The 18,284-nt window shown below is 47.4% G+C and overlaps 1 protein-coding gene across 1 annotated transcript; it reads left to right on the plus strand.

Annotated features, from left to right (window-relative positions):
- The first annotated feature begins 1,394 nt into the window (after positions 1 to 1,394).
- On the plus strand, positions 1,395 to 18,077 carry LOC132385760 (zinc-binding protein A33-like). The gene is made up of 6 exons (XM_059957985.1): positions 1,395 to 1,793; positions 2,484 to 2,579; positions 2,990 to 3,223; positions 4,654 to 4,676; positions 4,764 to 4,882; positions 16,256 to 18,077. Exons 1-6 carry the CDS (start codon positions 1,761 to 1,763, stop codon positions 16,804 to 16,806), a joined length of 1,056 nt encoding a protein of 351 aa, XP_059813968.1. The 5' UTR covers positions 1,395 to 1,760; the 3' UTR covers positions 16,807 to 18,077.
- The last annotated feature ends 207 nt before the right edge of the window (positions 18,078 to 18,284 follow it).

Genomic DNA, 18,284 nt, shown 5'->3' on the forward strand with positions numbered 1-18,284 from the left:
CGAAACCTGTTGGCCTGCCATCACATCGAGATGTCCGGAGAGCAGCGGTTCCCAACCTCGGGTCCACGGTTACTGGTATCGGTCTTTGGCACAAAATGTTGGGAACCCCTGTGATGCACCATCAATAACTCTCGGAGAAGTGAGTCAAGGTAGGCTGTTATTGGCTGGAAGAAAGCACCGTCAGCAGCAAGCGACCTCCACACAACGTCCTGGAGACTGAGGGAGGAGCAGTGCCACCAATCGCCTTTATAGAGGGGTCTGTGGGAGGAGCCTCAGGAACAGTCAGCGCGCGGGGGAGGGGGGGGGGTGTCCAGACAGGTATATGTAGTTCACCACACCCTGTCATACAGGAATGCTGCCGACTGGCACAGTCCAGACTACAGGGACACCATTGGAACTATCGGGTCCCTCTACTACTCGACTGGGAGAGGCCGGGTTGGCTGAGGAAGCCTCACAATTATTGTTCACCACCCCAGGTGGCACATGGGCGACAACAGACAACAGAATACCCCACAGAGAACGAATGTAACTTCATTGGGTAAAGGGATTGGCACGTTTTATCATTCTAAGTATTTTATATAAAGCTTATTTTGATTAAAAAAAAATGTATCAACATCTGATCTGTATCCAGAGTGAAGGAGACCAGGCCCTTGATGGGAGATGGGTCGGACATGGGTCAAGTCACGAAGTTTTTCTCACGAAGGGCTGTTCAAATCAGGACCCCACCGAGAAAATAACATTTTCCACCCTGTGACGTAAAATGACCAGTCCTGTGCTTTTTCCTGCAGCCACGGGTCGGTCATCACCACTGCATCTCTCTCCTCACAGCACAATATTCTCTCCGCATCCCCAGTTTAATGGCATGTTTTCACTGTTTACTTATCCACCGTTTTACACTCCAGTCTGACTCTCTTAGACCTGGAGAAAGATAAAAAACGAGCTGCTGGAGGAACTCAGCGGGTCGGGCAGCATCTGTGGAGGGAAATGGACAATCGACATTTCGGGTTGAGACAGTTCAGATGAAGGATCTCGATGCGGAAAGGTCCTTCCGATCGGAGCGATGGGGCCTTTGGACAGTCAGCTAACGTTTTTTGTTGCTCTACGTGTTTACGAGATGGGGTTGCTGGGCATATGGCCAGCTCACCCACGCTCGTCGCCGGGCTTAGACAGTCCATTGGGCGTTTTCTTATCTTTTCTCTGTTTAATTTGTTTTTGATCCCACACTAACATGGAAATAGCCAGAATTCCCACTGAACACATCCAACAGCAGAATGTTCATTCCCCGAGTCTGCAGCGCGCGTAGTGGACAATCCCGGTACTGCAGGGGATCGGCAGCTCCCCGAAAGTGAAAGCATTCTGAATCAGGAAGTGCTGGAGTTAACATGGCTTCGACAGGACAGGTCGAGAGTTGGACCGAGGAGGTAATTTGTCCCGTCTGCCTGGATTTCTTCACCGATCCGGTTATACTGGAGTGCGGACACAACTTCTGTCGCTCTTGTATCACACGGTGTTGGGAAAGGGAGCAGAGAAACTCCTGCCCGGAATGTAGAGAGGAGTTTGCTGACCGCACCCTCAGGGTGAATCGGGCCTTAGCAAATCTGGCTGAAAAAGCTCGAAATCTTTACCTGAATCGGAAAGGGAAGGAAAGTAAACGTTACTGCGAGGAACATGAGGAAGAACTGAAGCTGTTTTGTGAAACGGACAAGACACTGATCTGTCTGGTCTGTAGAGACGCGCAGGAACACAGAGAGCACCGCTTCATGCCGATTAAAGAAGCTGTTAAAATCTACAAGGTAAAAACTAACGTTAGTTTAATACTTAAAATATTTCCTTTGTCCTACATAGCATCACACGAGCCTTTATAACTAACACATGATTCTCTGCAACTTCCGCCGTCTCCAACAGGATTCCAGCATCTCTCCGTCCCACAGCCCACCTCCTCACCCCGCAACTCTCCGCTCTCCATACGGATCGCGCTCTACGTACTGTATCGCCCTGATCCACTCGCTCCTCCCCACTGATCTCCCTCCTGGCACTGATACCTGAGAATAGGACAAGTGGGACCTGACTCCTAACCTCCTCCCTCCTCACCATTCAGGGCCGCAAACAGCCCAGTTCCTCCTGTTTCTTCCATGGTCGATTGTCCGCTCGTATTAGATTCCTGCTTCTCCAGCCCTTTACCTCTTCCACCTGTCCCCTCCCAGCTTCTCACTTCATCACCCTCCACACCATTTCCCCTCACGTTGTCTCACCCGTCACCTGTCAGCTGATTCTCATCCCCAACCTTTTTATTCTGGCTTCTGTCCCATTCCTTCCCAGTCCCGATGAAGGGTCTCATCCTGAAACACCGACTGTTTATTTCCCCTGAATAGATGCTGCCTGACTCACTGAGTTCCTCCGGCATTTTGTGTGATAATCGGGTTTGATCACCTGTTTAATTTGATGCATCTTTGTTTTTAATTTCTTCGCTCTCTGACTTCCAGGATCAGCTAAAATCTTCCTTAGACTCTCTCACAAAAAAGAAATCAGACTTCCAGGAAAAGGAGCAGCAACAGAAACAGAAGATTTCCGGAGTTCGGGTGAGACTTCCTGAGCGGTATTTCTGATATTACTGTCGAGTTTTGCTCCCTTTAATGCAGAATAGCCGAGTATCGCAGCTCCAGTGACCTGGGTTCGATCCTGACCTCTGCTGCTGTCTGTGTGGAGTTTGCATGCTCTCCCTGTGACCACGAGAGAGTCCAACACATCCCAAGGACATGCTGGATGAATGGTTGATTACAATTAACCCTGTGAAGTTGGGGAGGGTATGCGGGAATCAGATGGGGGTTTATGGGTCAATGAGAGAGAATATGTTTCAGGAAAACGTGAGGGAATGGTGTTGACGGGAATGCACTCAGAAGTAGCATGGACTCCAATAGACCGAACTGAACGACAAAAGGAAACAGAGCACAGCAATGCAGTATATTAATCTTTACCTTTCATTCAACAGGAACAGTCACACAGCATTCAGTCCCACGTCACATCCCAGTTTGCTGAACTGCGCCAGATTATCACTGAGAAAGAGCAGAGCTTACTCAGGGATCTCAGGGAAGAAGAGAAGAGGATTCTCAACCCAATGGAGAAAAATCTTCGGGAGATTCAGGAGAATATAAGTTTTATTCAGGAGGAAATCTCAAAGATAAAGGAACAGATGGATCAAAAAGACAGTGTGATATTTCTCAAGGTGAGGGATTCTATTTCACTTTGTTTCTGTCAAAGGGCACTAAATGAACAGTGGTATATTTGAAATAAACACAGCACAGCGGCCAATTCTAACAAATCAATTGCCGCTGCTGGCGACCTCACACAAGTTGTTATACCTGCATGACGCACCCACCAATCACTCCAATAATGACATTTCAAAATGTCCAAGATACGCTTTCAGTCCTTCATTAGCAAAATACAATCTTGAAGCGATGAAACTTCAGGGTAATTCATTGTAAAGTAAGCTGCCACACAGCAGTCAAATACAGAATGACATCCGCCCGTCCTCAGCTCAAAACTGTGAAGAACAAAGTATGAATACGTAACTTATTCCCTTCACTTTTACCACGGCCCCACTCACCAGACTGGTTATCGTCATAAACACGTAACGCAGAATACAATGCAGACAGAAGACAGATGCATTGCTCATACACACAGTATTTACAAATGGCAGTAAACTGTTTCTCACCAGAGAGTTGATGCATCTATTCAGGGTTGTTGTTGTCCCAAAACTGGACTTCCACAACTTCTGTACATCCCAGGACAGAATGCAAATTTCTCTGAAATTATTTACTCTGATCGTAACACAGAGCTGCTGACTGTGTCCTTAATTCTGTATTAAATATCCTTTAAAACTCTCATTAACTCCCGGTTCCATTCACAGACTGTGAGTGTGTCTGGTGCGGTGGGTGTGAGGGTCTCTCTGTCAATCCGTGAGAAAAAAGAATTTGACACACATCAGACTTATCTTCTATATCCAGATTAGGGAAACTATTACTATTACTGTCTTTTTACTTTTACAGATAACAATCAAATGAACGTTCAATTGTTCAAAACATAACCAGGCCATTTGGCCCATTTCCTCCTCTCAATTTCCCTGCTTCACAATCCTCCTGCCACCTACTCAGCACAACCAGCAATCGTGCCCTGAAATCTCTGGTCCCTCACGTGTTTATCCATCCTCCCTTTTACATTCAATCTCTGCTGTTCCATTTCCACCACTCCTGTGGCACTGAATTCCACATCCTCCTCAATAAATTCCTTGTGGAATTTGTTAAAATCCATCTGGAATTACATCACCTCACAAGTCTCCCCATAAATTGAGGTACTTCCTCCACCCGCACACAATCACATACATCACTGATCTTAAATTCCTCCATCCTATCACACTGACGTCATATCCGGATGAAAATGCACAGCCTGTCCTGTCTTCCCTATAAGTTTCATCCTCTCAGTAATGGTCTGACATTCAGAAACTTTCCTTGTAAGTTACCCTGTGGTTCTGTATTGTCCGTGTGTGTGAGTGATTGCGGGAGTGGGAATTTTCATCACCTGGTAATGATTTGGATCAAATTCTGGATGTGGACAGTAAGTCCAAGTCTAATCAGATTTGTGTTTTATTTATTTCAGGAGGAAGCTCGTCGGAACAGAAGGTAGGACATGCTCTTTACTGAACCCCTGAATGAATTTGTAAAATAGTTCAAAATAGCAATTTATAACCAGCAGTTTAATATTTACAGGATTAATGACGAGGTCCAGGAATTGTCAGTGACAGATGAGACCCTACCGGTTGAAAAATTCGATCACCCCTATTTGTTGAACACAGTACTGAGAGAAACGCTTGATGCTATTTATCGAGGTAAAACTTACAAACATTCATTTCCCCTTGTTTATGAAGCTCAATTTAGTTTCAATTTGAGGCAAAGATTGTCTGTAATACTGGGCTGAAGGGGAACTGAAGTTTATTCCACATCAACCCCACCGACTGGGAGGCATCACTGTCACATGGTCAGCTGGAGATGTCAGACCCCTGGACACACCAGCACAGGGTCACAATACAACCAATACACGGGACTGGCAGATGAACCACTGTGTCCTGATCCCAGGCACATTGCACTAACACACCAGGACATGAGTTTGGATCTACCAGAGGAACTGGGAATTTAATACTGACGATAATATTGTAGGGAATAACAATGAGTATCAGTGTGGTGACAGGGATTGTCAGGAAAATACACAAGTCCTTCATGTGCCCTGTGAATGCAGACTCTGACTGACACAGGTCTTCCCCCTTCCGGATCAGCATCTCTCACTGTTGTTAGAGGCAGAAGAGGGGAGTGGTCGTGATCGGGGACTGAATCGCCAGGGGAACAGACGGGAGAATCTACTGATGTGAACGGGACACCCGAATGCCTCCTGGTTGCCAGGGTCAGGAACGTCTTGGATCGTGTCCACAGCATTTTAGAGAGGGAGGGAAAAGAGCCAGATATCTTTGTAAATTTGTGACAATGACATTGGAAGTAAAAGCAAAGAGGTCCTGAAAATAGAATTTGGAGAGCTTGGTAGAAAGTTCAGAAGCAGTACCCCCAAGGTTGTAATTTCTGGATTGCTGCCTCTGCCACGTGCTGGTGAGGGTAGAAACAGGATAATTTGACAGATAAATATGGCTGAGAAAATGGTGCTGGGGACAGGGCTTCAGGTTCTTGCATCATCGGGATCTGTTCTGGTGGAGGAATGACCTGCTCAAAAGGGATGTGTCGCACCTCCACCCGAGGGAGAACAATATTCTCACAGAGAGGTTTGATAGAGCTGTCGGGGAGGGTTTAAACTAATTTGGTGGGGTGAGGGGTTGGAAGTGGAGTGAAGCGATAGAACTGATAGTAAAATGCAAAGATTGCATGCAGTCAGACTGTCAGATAGGGCGGACAGATGAGAGGAGAAAATTGCAGCCAGCAACGTGAGTATCAGTGTATTAGCGATGCAGAATTAAAAAGGGTAGCAGATACAGTACACAATGTGTTATATCTCAATGCATGGAGTATGAGAAATAAGGTGGATGACCTTGTAGCACTATTACCGATTGTCAGTTGTGATATTGTGGCCATCACAGAATCGTGGCTGAAGGATGGTTGTAGTTGGGAGCTGAATGTTCAAGGTTACACAATGTATCGGAGGAAGGAAGGAAGGCTGATGGGGAGGTATGGCTCTGCTGGTAAATCAGTAGCTAGATGTGACGTAGGATTGGAAGATGTTGAATCCTTGTGGGTTGAGGTAAGGAACGGGAAAAGTAAAAATGACACTGACACTAGTCATATACAGGCTCCCAACAGTCAGTGGGTTGTGTCCCACAAATTACAACTGGAAATAGAAAAGGCTGATGAAAAGGACAATGTTCTGATAATCATGGGAGATTTCAACATGCAGGTCAATTGGGAAAAACAGGTTGGTAAAGGATCTCAAGAGAGTGAGTTTGTTGAATGCAATGTGATGGCTTTCTAGAGCAGTTTGTCGATGAGCCTACTCGGGGAACAGCTCTACTGGATTGGGTGTTATGTATTGAACCAGAGGTGAGTAGTTAAAAGAAACCTTAGGAAGCAGAGCTCACAACATGACTGAGTTCAACTTGAAATCTGAGAAGGAGACAGTAACGCCTGACATTGTAGTATTTCAGAGAAATGAAAGAAATTACAGTGGTCTGAGAGAGGAGTTGGCCAAAGCAAATTGGAAAGAAATGCTGGCAGGGATGAGAGCAGAGCAGAAATGGTGTCAGATTCTGGGGAAATGAGGATAGATGTATTCCAAAAATAAATAAATACTCAAAATGCAAAATAGTACAACTGTGGCTGACAAGTTAATGTAAAGGCAAAAGAGAGGGCATACAACTAAACAAAAATTAGTTGGAAGAGAGAGGATTGGGAAGCTTTTAAATATCTACAGAGAGGAACTAAAAGGATGATTGGGTGGGAAAAAATAAACAAGAAATTGATTTGAATTGAATTGACTTTATTACTCACATCCTTCATATACATCTAAATGTACATCTCCATCTAAATGTGCAATGGTCTCCAATCATCCTTCAGGCCCTTTTTACACACGTCTTTGTAAAATAAGTTAGCAAACAATATCAAATTGTTTTTCAAGTATTATAAAAAAATAAAACAGAGATAAGAGTGGATATAGGACCGCTAGAAAATGAGGCCGGATATATAATAACAGAGGATAAAGAGATGGCAGATAAACCAAATATTTTGCACCAGTATTCACCGTGGAAGACACCAGCACTGTGCCCGGTGTTGAAGAGTGCGAGGGAAGAGAAGTGAGTGCAGTTACTGTTACCTAAAGGTACATAAGTCACCCAGATCAGATGAACTGCACCCTAGTGCAGAGGTAGCAGTAGAACTTATGGAGGCATTTCAAATGATCTTCCAAAAATCACTGGACCCTGGCATGGTGCCAGAGGACTGGAAAATGGCAAATGTCACTTGACTCTTTAAGTAAGGAGGAAGGCAGCAGAAAGGAAATTATTGACCAGTTTGCCTCACCTCTGTGGTTGGGAAGAAATTGGAGTCAGTTGTTAAGTCTGAGGCTATAGAATACTTGGTGACCCTGGACAAGGTAGGACAAGTCAGCATGGCTTCGTTAAGGGAATATCCTGCCTGACAAACCTGTTGGGATTCTTTGAGGAGATTACAAGCAGGATAGATAAAGGGGATGGAGTGGATGTTGTATATTTGGAATCTCGGAAGGCCTTTGACAAAGTGCCACACATGAAGGTGGTAACCAGGTTAAGAGGCCATGGTATTACGGGAAAGTTACAGGCATGGTTAGAACATTGGCTGATTGGTAGGAAACAGCAAATGAGAGTAAAGGGATCCTTTTCTGGTTGGCTGCCAGTGAGTCGTGTTCCACAGGGGTCAGTGTTAGGACACCTTTATTTTATGCTGTATATCAAGATTTAGCTGATGGAATAGACAATAAGATGTAGGAGCAGAAATAGGCCATTCGGCCCATTGAGTCTGCTCCAACATTCAGTCATGGGCAGACCCAATTCCTCCAGACATCCACACTCCCCTGCTTTCACCCCATACCATTTGATGCCCTGGCTAAATGAGAACCGGTACATCTCTGCCTAAAATATGCCTTGGCCTCCATAGCCACATGTCGCAACAAATTCAACAGATTTTCCACACACTGACTAAAGTAATTTCTCCGCATCTCAGTTCTAAAAGGACGTCCTTCAATCATGAAGTCATACCCTCTTGTATTAGAATACATGGCTTTGTTTCCAGGTTTTGCAGATGATACGAAGATTGGTGGAGTATTGAGGAAACAGTTAGGCTGGCCAAGGACTTGGATGAGGAGAATGGGAAAGAAAGTGGCAAATGATATACAATGTTGGAAAATACATGGTCCTGCACTTTGGTCGTAGAAATAATGTGCAGATTGTTTTTTTTTCAAATGGGGAGAAAATCAAAAAATCTGAGACGAAATTGGACTTAGCAGTCATTCTGCAGAACTCCCTAAATGTTAACTTGCAGGTAGAGTCACTGGTGAGAAAGGCAAATCCAATGTTAGCATTCAGTCCAAGGGGTTTAGATAGCATTCAATCCATGAGCAGGGATGTGATGCTGAGGCTTTATAAGGATCTGGTGAAGCCTCACCTTGAGTATTGTGAACAGTTTTGGGCTCCTCATCTAAGAGAAGATGTGCTGGCATTGCAGAAGGTTCATTTCATAAGGATGACTCCAGGAATGAAAGAGTTATCATTTGAGGAACGTTTGGTAGCTCTGTATCTGTACTCGCTGGAATTTAGAAAGATGAAGGGGGATCTCATTGAAACCTTTCGAATGTTGAAAGTCCTAGACAGAGTAGATGTGGAAAGGATATTTCCCATGGCGGTGGAGTTCAGGACAAGAGGGCATAGCCTCACGATGGAGGGGGATCTATTTAAAACATGTGGAGAAATTTGTGCCAGCAGCTGGTGAATTTGTGGAATTTGTTTTGTGTGTATTTAAGGCAGAGCTTGATAGATTCTAGATTGGACACAGCATAAAAGGTTATGGGGAGAAGACCAGGGAGTGGGGCTGAGGAGGGAAAATAAGGATCAGCCATGATTGAATGGCGGAGCAGACTCGATCGGCAAGTGGCCTAATTCTGCTCCTATGTCTTATGGTGATCAGACCACTACATTGAAGTATTGTGAGAATGAGCTCGGACACACCAACAAGCATTGACATGGGTCAAGATTTCATCTCGGGAGAAGCACACACAGCATAACCGGCCTGGCAAAGCTCCCACACACACAGGAAGGACTGGCAGATTGTAGTCAGAGCCTCAGCAATGTACGTTGTTATTTCCCTCAGTAACCTGGAAACCAATCTCTTCAGAGACAGTCATTTATTCATTTAAACAACTCAATCACGTGTGACACATTGTCAACACACACCAGACATGTGATGACACACTGAAACATACAAATTCTTCAATGTGCACACTCCTTCAATGTGTATACACTCCACACGGATATTTACCACAATCAACACACACACACACACACACACACACACACACACTATCAGAGTGTGACACACAGCCACAGAAATAGGCACAAATTCCCATTTAGGATTGAAACCTGCCGTCCTTACCCAGTCTGTCTGTTCTGTGTCACTGAGCTGCCCTCTGACGTGACGTCACATCAACACTTCACAGACAGACTCCGGGGTGAGATTCCTCAGGAGGATGATCTGGGAGGGTTTGACGGATGTTGAACTCACGGCCCACTTCATCAATTTGCAAGACAAAGATGTCTTCTTGAGCATGGCCCATTTGTTTGTGTTTGCCCCCCCATCCCTCTAACCATTTTCCATCTGTGTATTTATTTTAAAATATGTTATTTTTACCTGTTTCTACAGCGTCTGAGGGCAACTTCCGTTCACCAACCTCCCTCTCTCTGAGAACGTTACCCGATTTCCCATCTCACTTTCAATCTGAGGCCTCTGGTTCTGTACTCCCATTTCTTGGAAAAATAAACTTTATTTAAGCTCCTTATGAATTATTTACTTTGATAAGGGGTCATACCTGAACATCCTACACTACAGCTGAATAGCCCAAGCTTACTCACTCTTTGCTTTTAACCCAGGCCCCCAGTCCTGGTAACATCCTCCTGAAGCCTCCTGTCCAGTGTAATGACATCCTCCCCATATTCGGGAACCGGAAATGCAGACAATGCTCCAAGTGTGGTCTATCATCGACATCAAAGGCCTTGCTGAATTTCATGTGGACAGTGTGGAATAGGCTGATGAATACAGGACTGAAGGTGTTTTTTTAGATTGGGACAAGAAGGGCGGCGTGGGAGCTAAATTCTGAAGGAAGACAGTGTAAAAAAAAAACTTTGTGTACAAGAACGGCGAGACTGCGCAGGACAGCGCGGAGAGTTTAAAAAGATGACCACCCTATACAGCGGGCAGCGGAGTGGGTGGCAGCAGAGTGTAGGGCTTTGGCTCAACGGGCTTAGGTGGTAACGGGACGAGGCGAGAGCGAAGCACCAACTCTTTTTCTCCCCTTGGCAAATCGGCCCGACGGACGGGGGAACAGCAGGGCACATTAGCTAACGGTTTAAAAAGTTCGTGTGTCTGGGGAAGGAAGTGGGTGAGTAGACCTATCTTTCTTTGTTTCATTCCTGTAGAATTAGGTAGCATGTCTGCAGGGTTAGTGCTTTGTTCAGGGTGTCAGATGTGGGAATCCTGGGAGACCTCCAGCCTCCCTGATAGCCACATCTACACCAGGTGAACCGAGATTCAGCTTCTCGGAGACCGTGTTAGGGATCTGGAGCAGCAGCTTGATGACCTACTGCTTATTAGAGAAAACGAAGAGGTGATAGACAGGAGCTACAGGGAGGTAGTCATCCCTAGGCTACAGGGGTCAGAAAACTGGGTGACTGTCAGGAGAGGGAAGGGAAATGCCAGGGTAGTGGAGAGCACCACTGTGTCTGCCCCCCTCAGCAACAAGTATATCATTTTGGATGCTGTTGAGGTTGATGACCTGACAGGGGACGGCTATGGTGACCGGGTCTCTGGCACTGAGCCTGGCGCTGTTGTGCAGGAGGGAAGGAGGGAGAAGAGGAATGCGGTAGTCAAAGGGGATTCCATAGTCAGGGGAACAGACAGGAGATTCTGTGAGCCTGATAGAGATACCTGCATGGTGGGCTGCCTCCCAGGTGCCAGGGTATGGGATCCAGGGTATGGGTCCAGAATATCCTGAAGGGAGAGGGCGAGCAGCCAGCTGTCTTGGTACATGTTGGTACCAATGACATAGAGAGGAAAGGGAAGGAGGTCCTGAGAGGAAAAGGGAGGAGGTCCTGAAGGGAGATTTCCGGGAGTTAGGAATGAAGCTGAGATGCAGGACCTCCAGGTCAGTAATCTCAGGATTGCTACCTGTGCCACGTGCTAGCGAGGGCAAGAATAGTAGGATCAGGCTGATGAATGTGTGGCTGAGAGACTGGTGCAGGGGGCAGGGCTTCAGATTCTTGGATCATTGGGATCTCTTCAGGGGGAAGTATTAACTGTTCAAAAAGGACGGGTTACACCTGAACCCGAAGGGGATCAATATCATAGCAGAAATGTTTAATAGAGCTGTTAGGGAGGGTTTAAACTAATTTGGCAGGGGGATGGGAAAGAGGTGACAAAGGATCGGAAGGTGCAGAATCTTTATGGGTTGAGCTAAGAAATCGCAGGGGTAAAAGGACCCTGATGGCAGTTATCCACCAACCTCCTAACAGCTGCAATGTTGTGGACTACAAATTACAACAGGAAATAGAAAAGGCTTGCCAGAAGGGCAGTGTTATGATAATTGTGGGGATTTTAACATGCGAGTGGATTGGGAAAATCAGATCGACACTGGATCTCAAGACAGAGAATTTGAAGAATGTCTACGAGATGACTTTTCAGAACAGCTTGTTGTTGAGCCCACTAGGGGATCAGAGATACTGGATTGGATATTGTGTAATGACCCAGAGGTGATTAGAGAGATTGAGGTGAAGAAACTGTTAGGTGGCAGTGATTGTAACATGATTGACTTCACTGTGAAATTTGAGAAAGAGAAGCAGAAATCCGATGTGTCAGTATTGCAGTGGAGTAAAGGAAAATACAGTGGCATGAGAGAGGAACTGGCCAAATTTGACTGGAAAGGGACACTAGCGGAAGGACAGTAGAGCAGCAGTGGCTGGAGTTTATGCGAGAAGTGAGGAAGGTGCAAGACAGATATATTCCAAAAAAGAAGTAATTTTCGAATGGAAAAAGATGCAACCGTGGCTGATAAGAGAAGTGAAAGCCAAAGTAAAAGCAAAGGAGAGGGCATTCAAGGAAACAAAAATTACTGGGAAGACAGGGTATTGGAAAGTTTTTAAAAGCTTACAAAAGGAAACTAAGAAGGCCATTAAGAGGGAAAAGATGAACTATGAAAGAAAGCTAGCAAATAATATCAAAGAAGATACCAAAAGCTTTTTCAAGTATATAAAGAGTAAAAAACCGGTGAGAGTGGATATAGGACTGATAGAAAATGATGCTGGAGAAATTGTAATGGGAGATAAGGAGATGGCTGAGGAACTGAACGAGTATTTTCATCTGTCCTCACTGAGGAAGGTATCAGCAGTATACCGGACACTCAAGGGTGTCAGGGAAGAGAAGTGTGCGCAGTCATAATTACGACAGAGAAAGTACTCAGGAAGCTGGATAGTCTCAGGGTAGATAAATCTCCAGGACCAGATGGAATTCACCCTTGTGTTTTGAAGGAAGTAGCTGTGGAGATCGCAGAGGCATTAGCAATGATCTTTCAAAAGTCAATAGATTCTGACATGGTTCCGGAGGAGTGGAAGATTGTAAATGCCACTCTGGTATTTAAGAAAGGGGCAAGGAAGCAAAAAGTAAATTATAGACCTGTTAGCTTGACATCGGTGGGAGTCAATTGTCAAGAATGAGGTTACGGAGTACCTGGACGCATATGACAAGATAGGCCAAACTCAGCATGGTTGCCTTAAAGGAAAATCCTGCCTGACAAACCCATTGAAATCTTTTGAGGAGATTACAAGTAGGCTGGACAAGGGAGATGCAGAGGATGTTGTGTATTTGGATTTTCAGAAGGCCTTTGACAAGGAGCCACACATGAGGTTGCTAAACAAGATAAGAGCCCATGGAATTACGGAAAAGTTACATCTGTCGATAGAGCGTTGGCTGATTGGGAGGAAACAGAGAGTGGGAATAAAGGATCCCATTCTGGTTGTCTGCCAGTTAAAAGTGGTGCTCCAGAGGGGTCCGTGTTAGAGCCACTTCTTTTTACGTTGTATATCAACGATTTGGATTATGGAAAAGATGGCTTTGTGGCTAAGTTGCTGATGATACAAAGGTAGGTGGAAACTCCCCCACCCCAGGAAACAGAGAGTCTGCAGAGAGACTTGGATAGATTTGGAGAATGGTCAAAGAAGTGGCAAATGAAATACAATTTTGAAAAGTGTATGGTCATGCACGTTGGCAGAAGAAATAAACGGGCAGATTATTATTTAAGTGGAGAGAGAATTCAAAGTTCTGAGATGCAACGGGACTTGAGGGTGCTCGTGCAGGATACCCTTAAGGTTAACCTCCAGGTTGAGTCGGTGGTGAAGAAGGTGAATACAATGTTGACATTCATTTCTAGAGGAATAAAATATAAGAGCAGGGATGTGATGTTGAGGCTCTATAAGGCAGTGGTAAGACCTCACTTGGAATACTGTGTGCAGTTTTGGGCTCCTTATTTAAGAAAGGATGTTCTGACATTGGAGAAGGTTCAGAGCAGATTCACCAGAATGATTCCGGGAATGAGAGGGTTAACATGTGAGGAACATTTGATCACTCTTGGACTGAACTCCGTGCAGTTTAGAAGAATGAGGAGGAACCTCATGGAAACATGTCGAATTTTAAAAGGCATGGACAGAGTGGATGTGGCAAAGTTGTTTCCCATGGTGGGGGAGTCTAGTACGAGAGAGCATGACTTAAGGATTGAAGGGCGCCCACTCAGAACGGAGATGCAAAGAAATTTTTTTAGCCAGAGGGTGGTGAATCTGTGAATTTGTTGCGGCAGTGGAGGCCAGGTCATTGGGTGTATTTAACGCAGAGATTGATCAGTATCTGAGTAGACAGGGCATCAAAGGTCATGGTGAGAAGGTGGGGGAGTGGCACTAAATGGGAGAATGGATCAGCTTATGATAAAATGGCGGAGCAGATTCGAAGGGCCGAATGACCGGCTTCTGCTGCTTTGTCTTATGGTCTTATTTGAATGCACCAGTATACGGAATAGGGATCTTGTAGTACAGGTAGAGTTTGACAGGTACAAACTTGGGCAGGTACGACTTTGATCGAAGGAATAAAGGCATAGACAATTCTGTAAACAGGGCGAAATTCAAAAATCAGAGGTGCAAACGGACTTGGGTGTCCTTGTGCAGGATTCCCTGAAGGTTAACTTGCTGTTTGTGTCAGTGGTAAGATTGGCAAACTCAATGTTTGCTTTCATTTCGAGAGGATTAGAGTACAAGAGCAAGGATGTAATTCTGAGGTTTTATAAGGCGTTGGTCAGACCACACTTGGAGTACTGTGAGCAGTTTTGGGTCCCTTCTATCGGAAATCATGTGCTGGCATTGGAGGGGGTGCAGATGATTCACAAGAATAATTCCAGGAATGAAAGAGTTAACATATGAGGAGTGTTTGATGGTTCTGGGCCTGTACTCACCGGAGTTCAGAAGAATGGCTGATTTATTATCCTCGGGGCCACGCCGTCCGTTTCTCCCCCCGATCCCCGGGGCCGCGCCGTCCGAGTCTCCCCCACCCCCCATCCCCGGGGCCGCGCAGTCCGAGTCTCCCCCCGATCCCCGGGGACGCGCTGCCCCAGTCTCCCCCCGATCCCCGTGGCCGCGCCGTCCGAGTCTCCCCACCCGATCCCCGGGGGCCGCGCTGTCCGAGTCTCCCCCAGATCCCCGGGGCCGCGCTGCCCGAGTCTCCCCCGATCCCCGGGGCCGCGCTGCCCGAGTCTCCCCACCCGATCCCCGGGGCCGCGCTGTCCGAGTCTCCCCCCCATCCCCGGGGCCGCGCTGCCCGAGTCTCCCCCCGATCCCCGGGGCCGCGCTGTCCGAGTCTCCCCCCGATCCCCGGGGCCGCGCTGTCCGAGTCTCCCCCCGATCCCCGGGACCGCGCTGTCCGGGTCTCCCCCCGATCCCCGGGGCCCCGCTGTCCGAGTCTCCCCCCGATCCCCGGGGCGGCGCTGTCCGAGACTCCCCCCGATCCCCGGGGCCGCTCTGTCCGAATCTCCCCCCGATCCCCGGGGCCGCGCTGTCCGAGTCTCCCCCCGATCCCTGGGGCCCCGCTGTCCGAGTCTCCCCCCCGATCCCCGGGGCCGCGCTGTCCGAGTCTCCCCCCGATCCCTAGGGCCGCGCTGTCCGAGTCTCCCCCCGATCCCCGGGGCCGCGCTGTCCGAGTCTCCCCCCGATCCCCGGGGCCGCGCTGTACGAGTCTCCCCCCCGATCCCCGGGGCCGCGCTGCCCGAGTCTCCCCACCCGATCCCCGGGGCCGCGCTGTCCGAGTCTCCCCCCGATCCCCGGGGCCGCGCTGTCCGAGTCTCCCCCCGATCCCCGGGGCCGCACTGTCCGAGTCTCCCCCCGATCCCCGGGGCCGCTCTGTCCGTGTCTCCCCCCCATCACGGGGCCGCGCTGCCCGAGTCTCCCCACCCGATCCCCGGGGCCGCGCTGTCCGAGTCTCCCCCCGATCCCCGGGGCCGCGCTGTCCGAGTCTCCCCCCGATCCCCGGGGCCGCGCTGTCCGAGTCTCCCCCCGATCCCCGGGTGTGTTGTCCGAGTCTCCCCCCCGATCCCCGGGGCCGCGCCGTCCGAGTCTCCCCCCCCCCGATCCCCGGGGCCGCGCTGCCCGAGTCTCCCCCCGATCCCCGGGGCCCCGCTGTCCGAGTCTCCCCCGATCCCCGGGACCGCGCTGTCCGAGTCTCCCCCCGATCCCCGGGGCCCCGCTGTCCGAGTCTCCCCCGATCCCCGGGGCCCCGCTGTCCGAGTCTCCCCCCGATCCCCGGGGCCCCGCTGTCCGAGTCTCCCCCCGATCCCCGGGGCCGCGCTGTCCGAGTCTCCCCCCGATACCCGGGGCCGCGCTGCCCGAGTCTCCCCCCCGATCCCCGGGGACTCTCTAATTCTCTGCTTCTCCCCCCAGTCTCTGTCACCCTGGATGTGGAAACGGCGAATCCGTATCTCGAGGTGTCTGAGGATCGGAAGAGTGTGAGACGGACCGGGACCCAGAGGAATCTCCCTGACACCGGGAAGAGATTCACAATCTGGCCTTGTGTGCTGGGATCGGAGGGATTCACATCGGGGAGACATTACTGGGAGGTGGAGGTGACGGGGAATCAGCGCTGGTTTCTGGGAGTCGCCGCAGAGTCTGTGAAGAGGAAGAGACGGGTCAGACTGAGTCCGGAGACCGGATTCTGGGTCATCGGGCGGGATGGTGACGTGTTACATCGGGATTGTGACGTGTCCGGTCGCCCCTCCCCCGAGTCCCGTCTCGCTGCCGGTCCCATCCCCGGGAGGGTGGGAGTTTATCTCAGTTACGAGTCCGGGACAGTTTCATTTTACAACGCGGAGACCAAGTCCCATCTCCACACCTTCACTGGGAATAAATTCACGGGGAAACTTTATCCTTTCTTCGTGACCTGGGATGGAAACCAGTGGCTGAGAATCTGCTCCGGTTCCGCTCCGGGTCTGTAAACGGGTCGGGTCCCGGGACCGGCGTCAGGAGTAAAGTCCCTGTAAATATAAATGTGCGGAGAGTGCAGCTAAATACGTGGCTAAGGAGATGGTGCAGGAGGGAGGGCTTCATGTTTCTGGTCAATTGGGCTTTGTTCCCGGGAAGGTGGGGCCTGTTCCGACGGGACGGTTTGCCCCTAAACTGGGCGGGGGGGGGGGGGAATAACATTCTTGCGGGTAGATTTGCCAGTGCTGCTCCGGGGAATTTAATTTAGATTTGCAGAGGGAGGGGAACCAGAGTGTCAGAGCAGATAGTGAGGTGCAGGAGGATAAGGAACATGAGAGGACTGCATGTATAAACGGAAATGAAAAAAAAGCAGATGATATACATATTCTCAGGTACATCTATTTCAATGCACGGAGTATTGTCGGTAAAACAGATGAGTTTAGGGCTTGGGTTGACACGTGGGATAACGACATTACTGCTATTGGTGAGGGGCAGAACTGGCAGCTTAATGTTCTGGTAAAATTGGAGAACGGCCAATTTTGTGGAAATGAAAAAGGATCTAGGAAGAGTGGATTGGGATAAGTTTTTTTTTTCTGGCAAGGATGTGTTCAGTAAGTTCACAGGCATAAGAAATTAAATAGAGATTGGGTTGGAAATGTTATAGCAACTTCATTTAATTCAAAATCGAGAGGAGTTGCAATTACGGTTAATAAATCTTTACCAATTAAAATACAAAATGTAATAATTGATTCTGTGGGGAGATACGAGATTATACATTGTCAAATTTTTTCAGAATTATGGAATTTTATGAACATTTATGCACCAAATGAAAATGATGCAAAATTCATACAAGAAGATTTTTTGAACTTGGCTGACGCAAATGATAAAATATTAATAGGCAGAGATTTTAATTTTTGTTTAGATCCAGTTTTGGAAAGGTCAACTACAGTTGTTACAAAATTAAAAGAAATAAAACTAACTTTATCATTAATGAAAGATTTAAACCTGATTGATATATGGAGGAAAATTAATCCAAGAGAAAGAGATTATTCATTTTATTCAAATAGACATAAAGCTTAGATGGAGATTTAATACAATTTTATTAAAACGTCAAGATTTTTGTGATTTTATGAAAAAACAGATTCAATTTTTTTTGGATACAAATTTACATTCAGTTGAGGGTAAAATTGTATTATAGGAAGCGATGAAAGCATATTTAAGGGGTCAGATTATAAGTTATACATCTAAAATTAAGAAGGAAAATTGGGAAAAGATATAAAGTTAGAAAAAGGATCTCAAAGATATATGACAGAACAAAAACAAAGACAACTTGTTAATAAAAAACTACAATATAATATCGTACATATCGTACAGAAAAAGTAATTATGAGAACTAAACAGAAATATTACGAATTAGGTGAAAGATCACATAAAATTCTTGCTTGGCAGTTGAAAACAGAACAGGCTTTTAAAACAATAAATGCAATTAGAAC

The sequence above is a fragment of the Hypanus sabinus genome, assembly GCF_030144855.1.
Source record: "Hypanus sabinus isolate sHypSab1 chromosome X2 unlocalized genomic scaffold, sHypSab1.hap1 SUPER_X2_unloc_17, whole genome shotgun sequence".
Taxonomy (NCBI): Eukaryota; Metazoa; Chordata; class Chondrichthyes; order Myliobatiformes; family Dasyatidae; genus Hypanus; species Hypanus sabinus.

Coding starts and splice junctions, on each gene's coding strand:
- LOC132385760 (XM_059957985.1), top strand. CDS start 1,761: ATGCCGATTAAAGAAGCTGTTAAAATCTACAAG. Junction 4,677..4,763: donor GAAGCTCGTCGGAACAGAAG/GTAGGACATGCT, acceptor TAATATTTACAG/GATTAATGACGAGGTCCAGG. Junction 4,883..16,255: donor GCTTGATGCTATTTATCGAG/GTAAAACTTACA, acceptor TTCTCCCCCCAG/TCTCTGTCACCCTGGATGTG.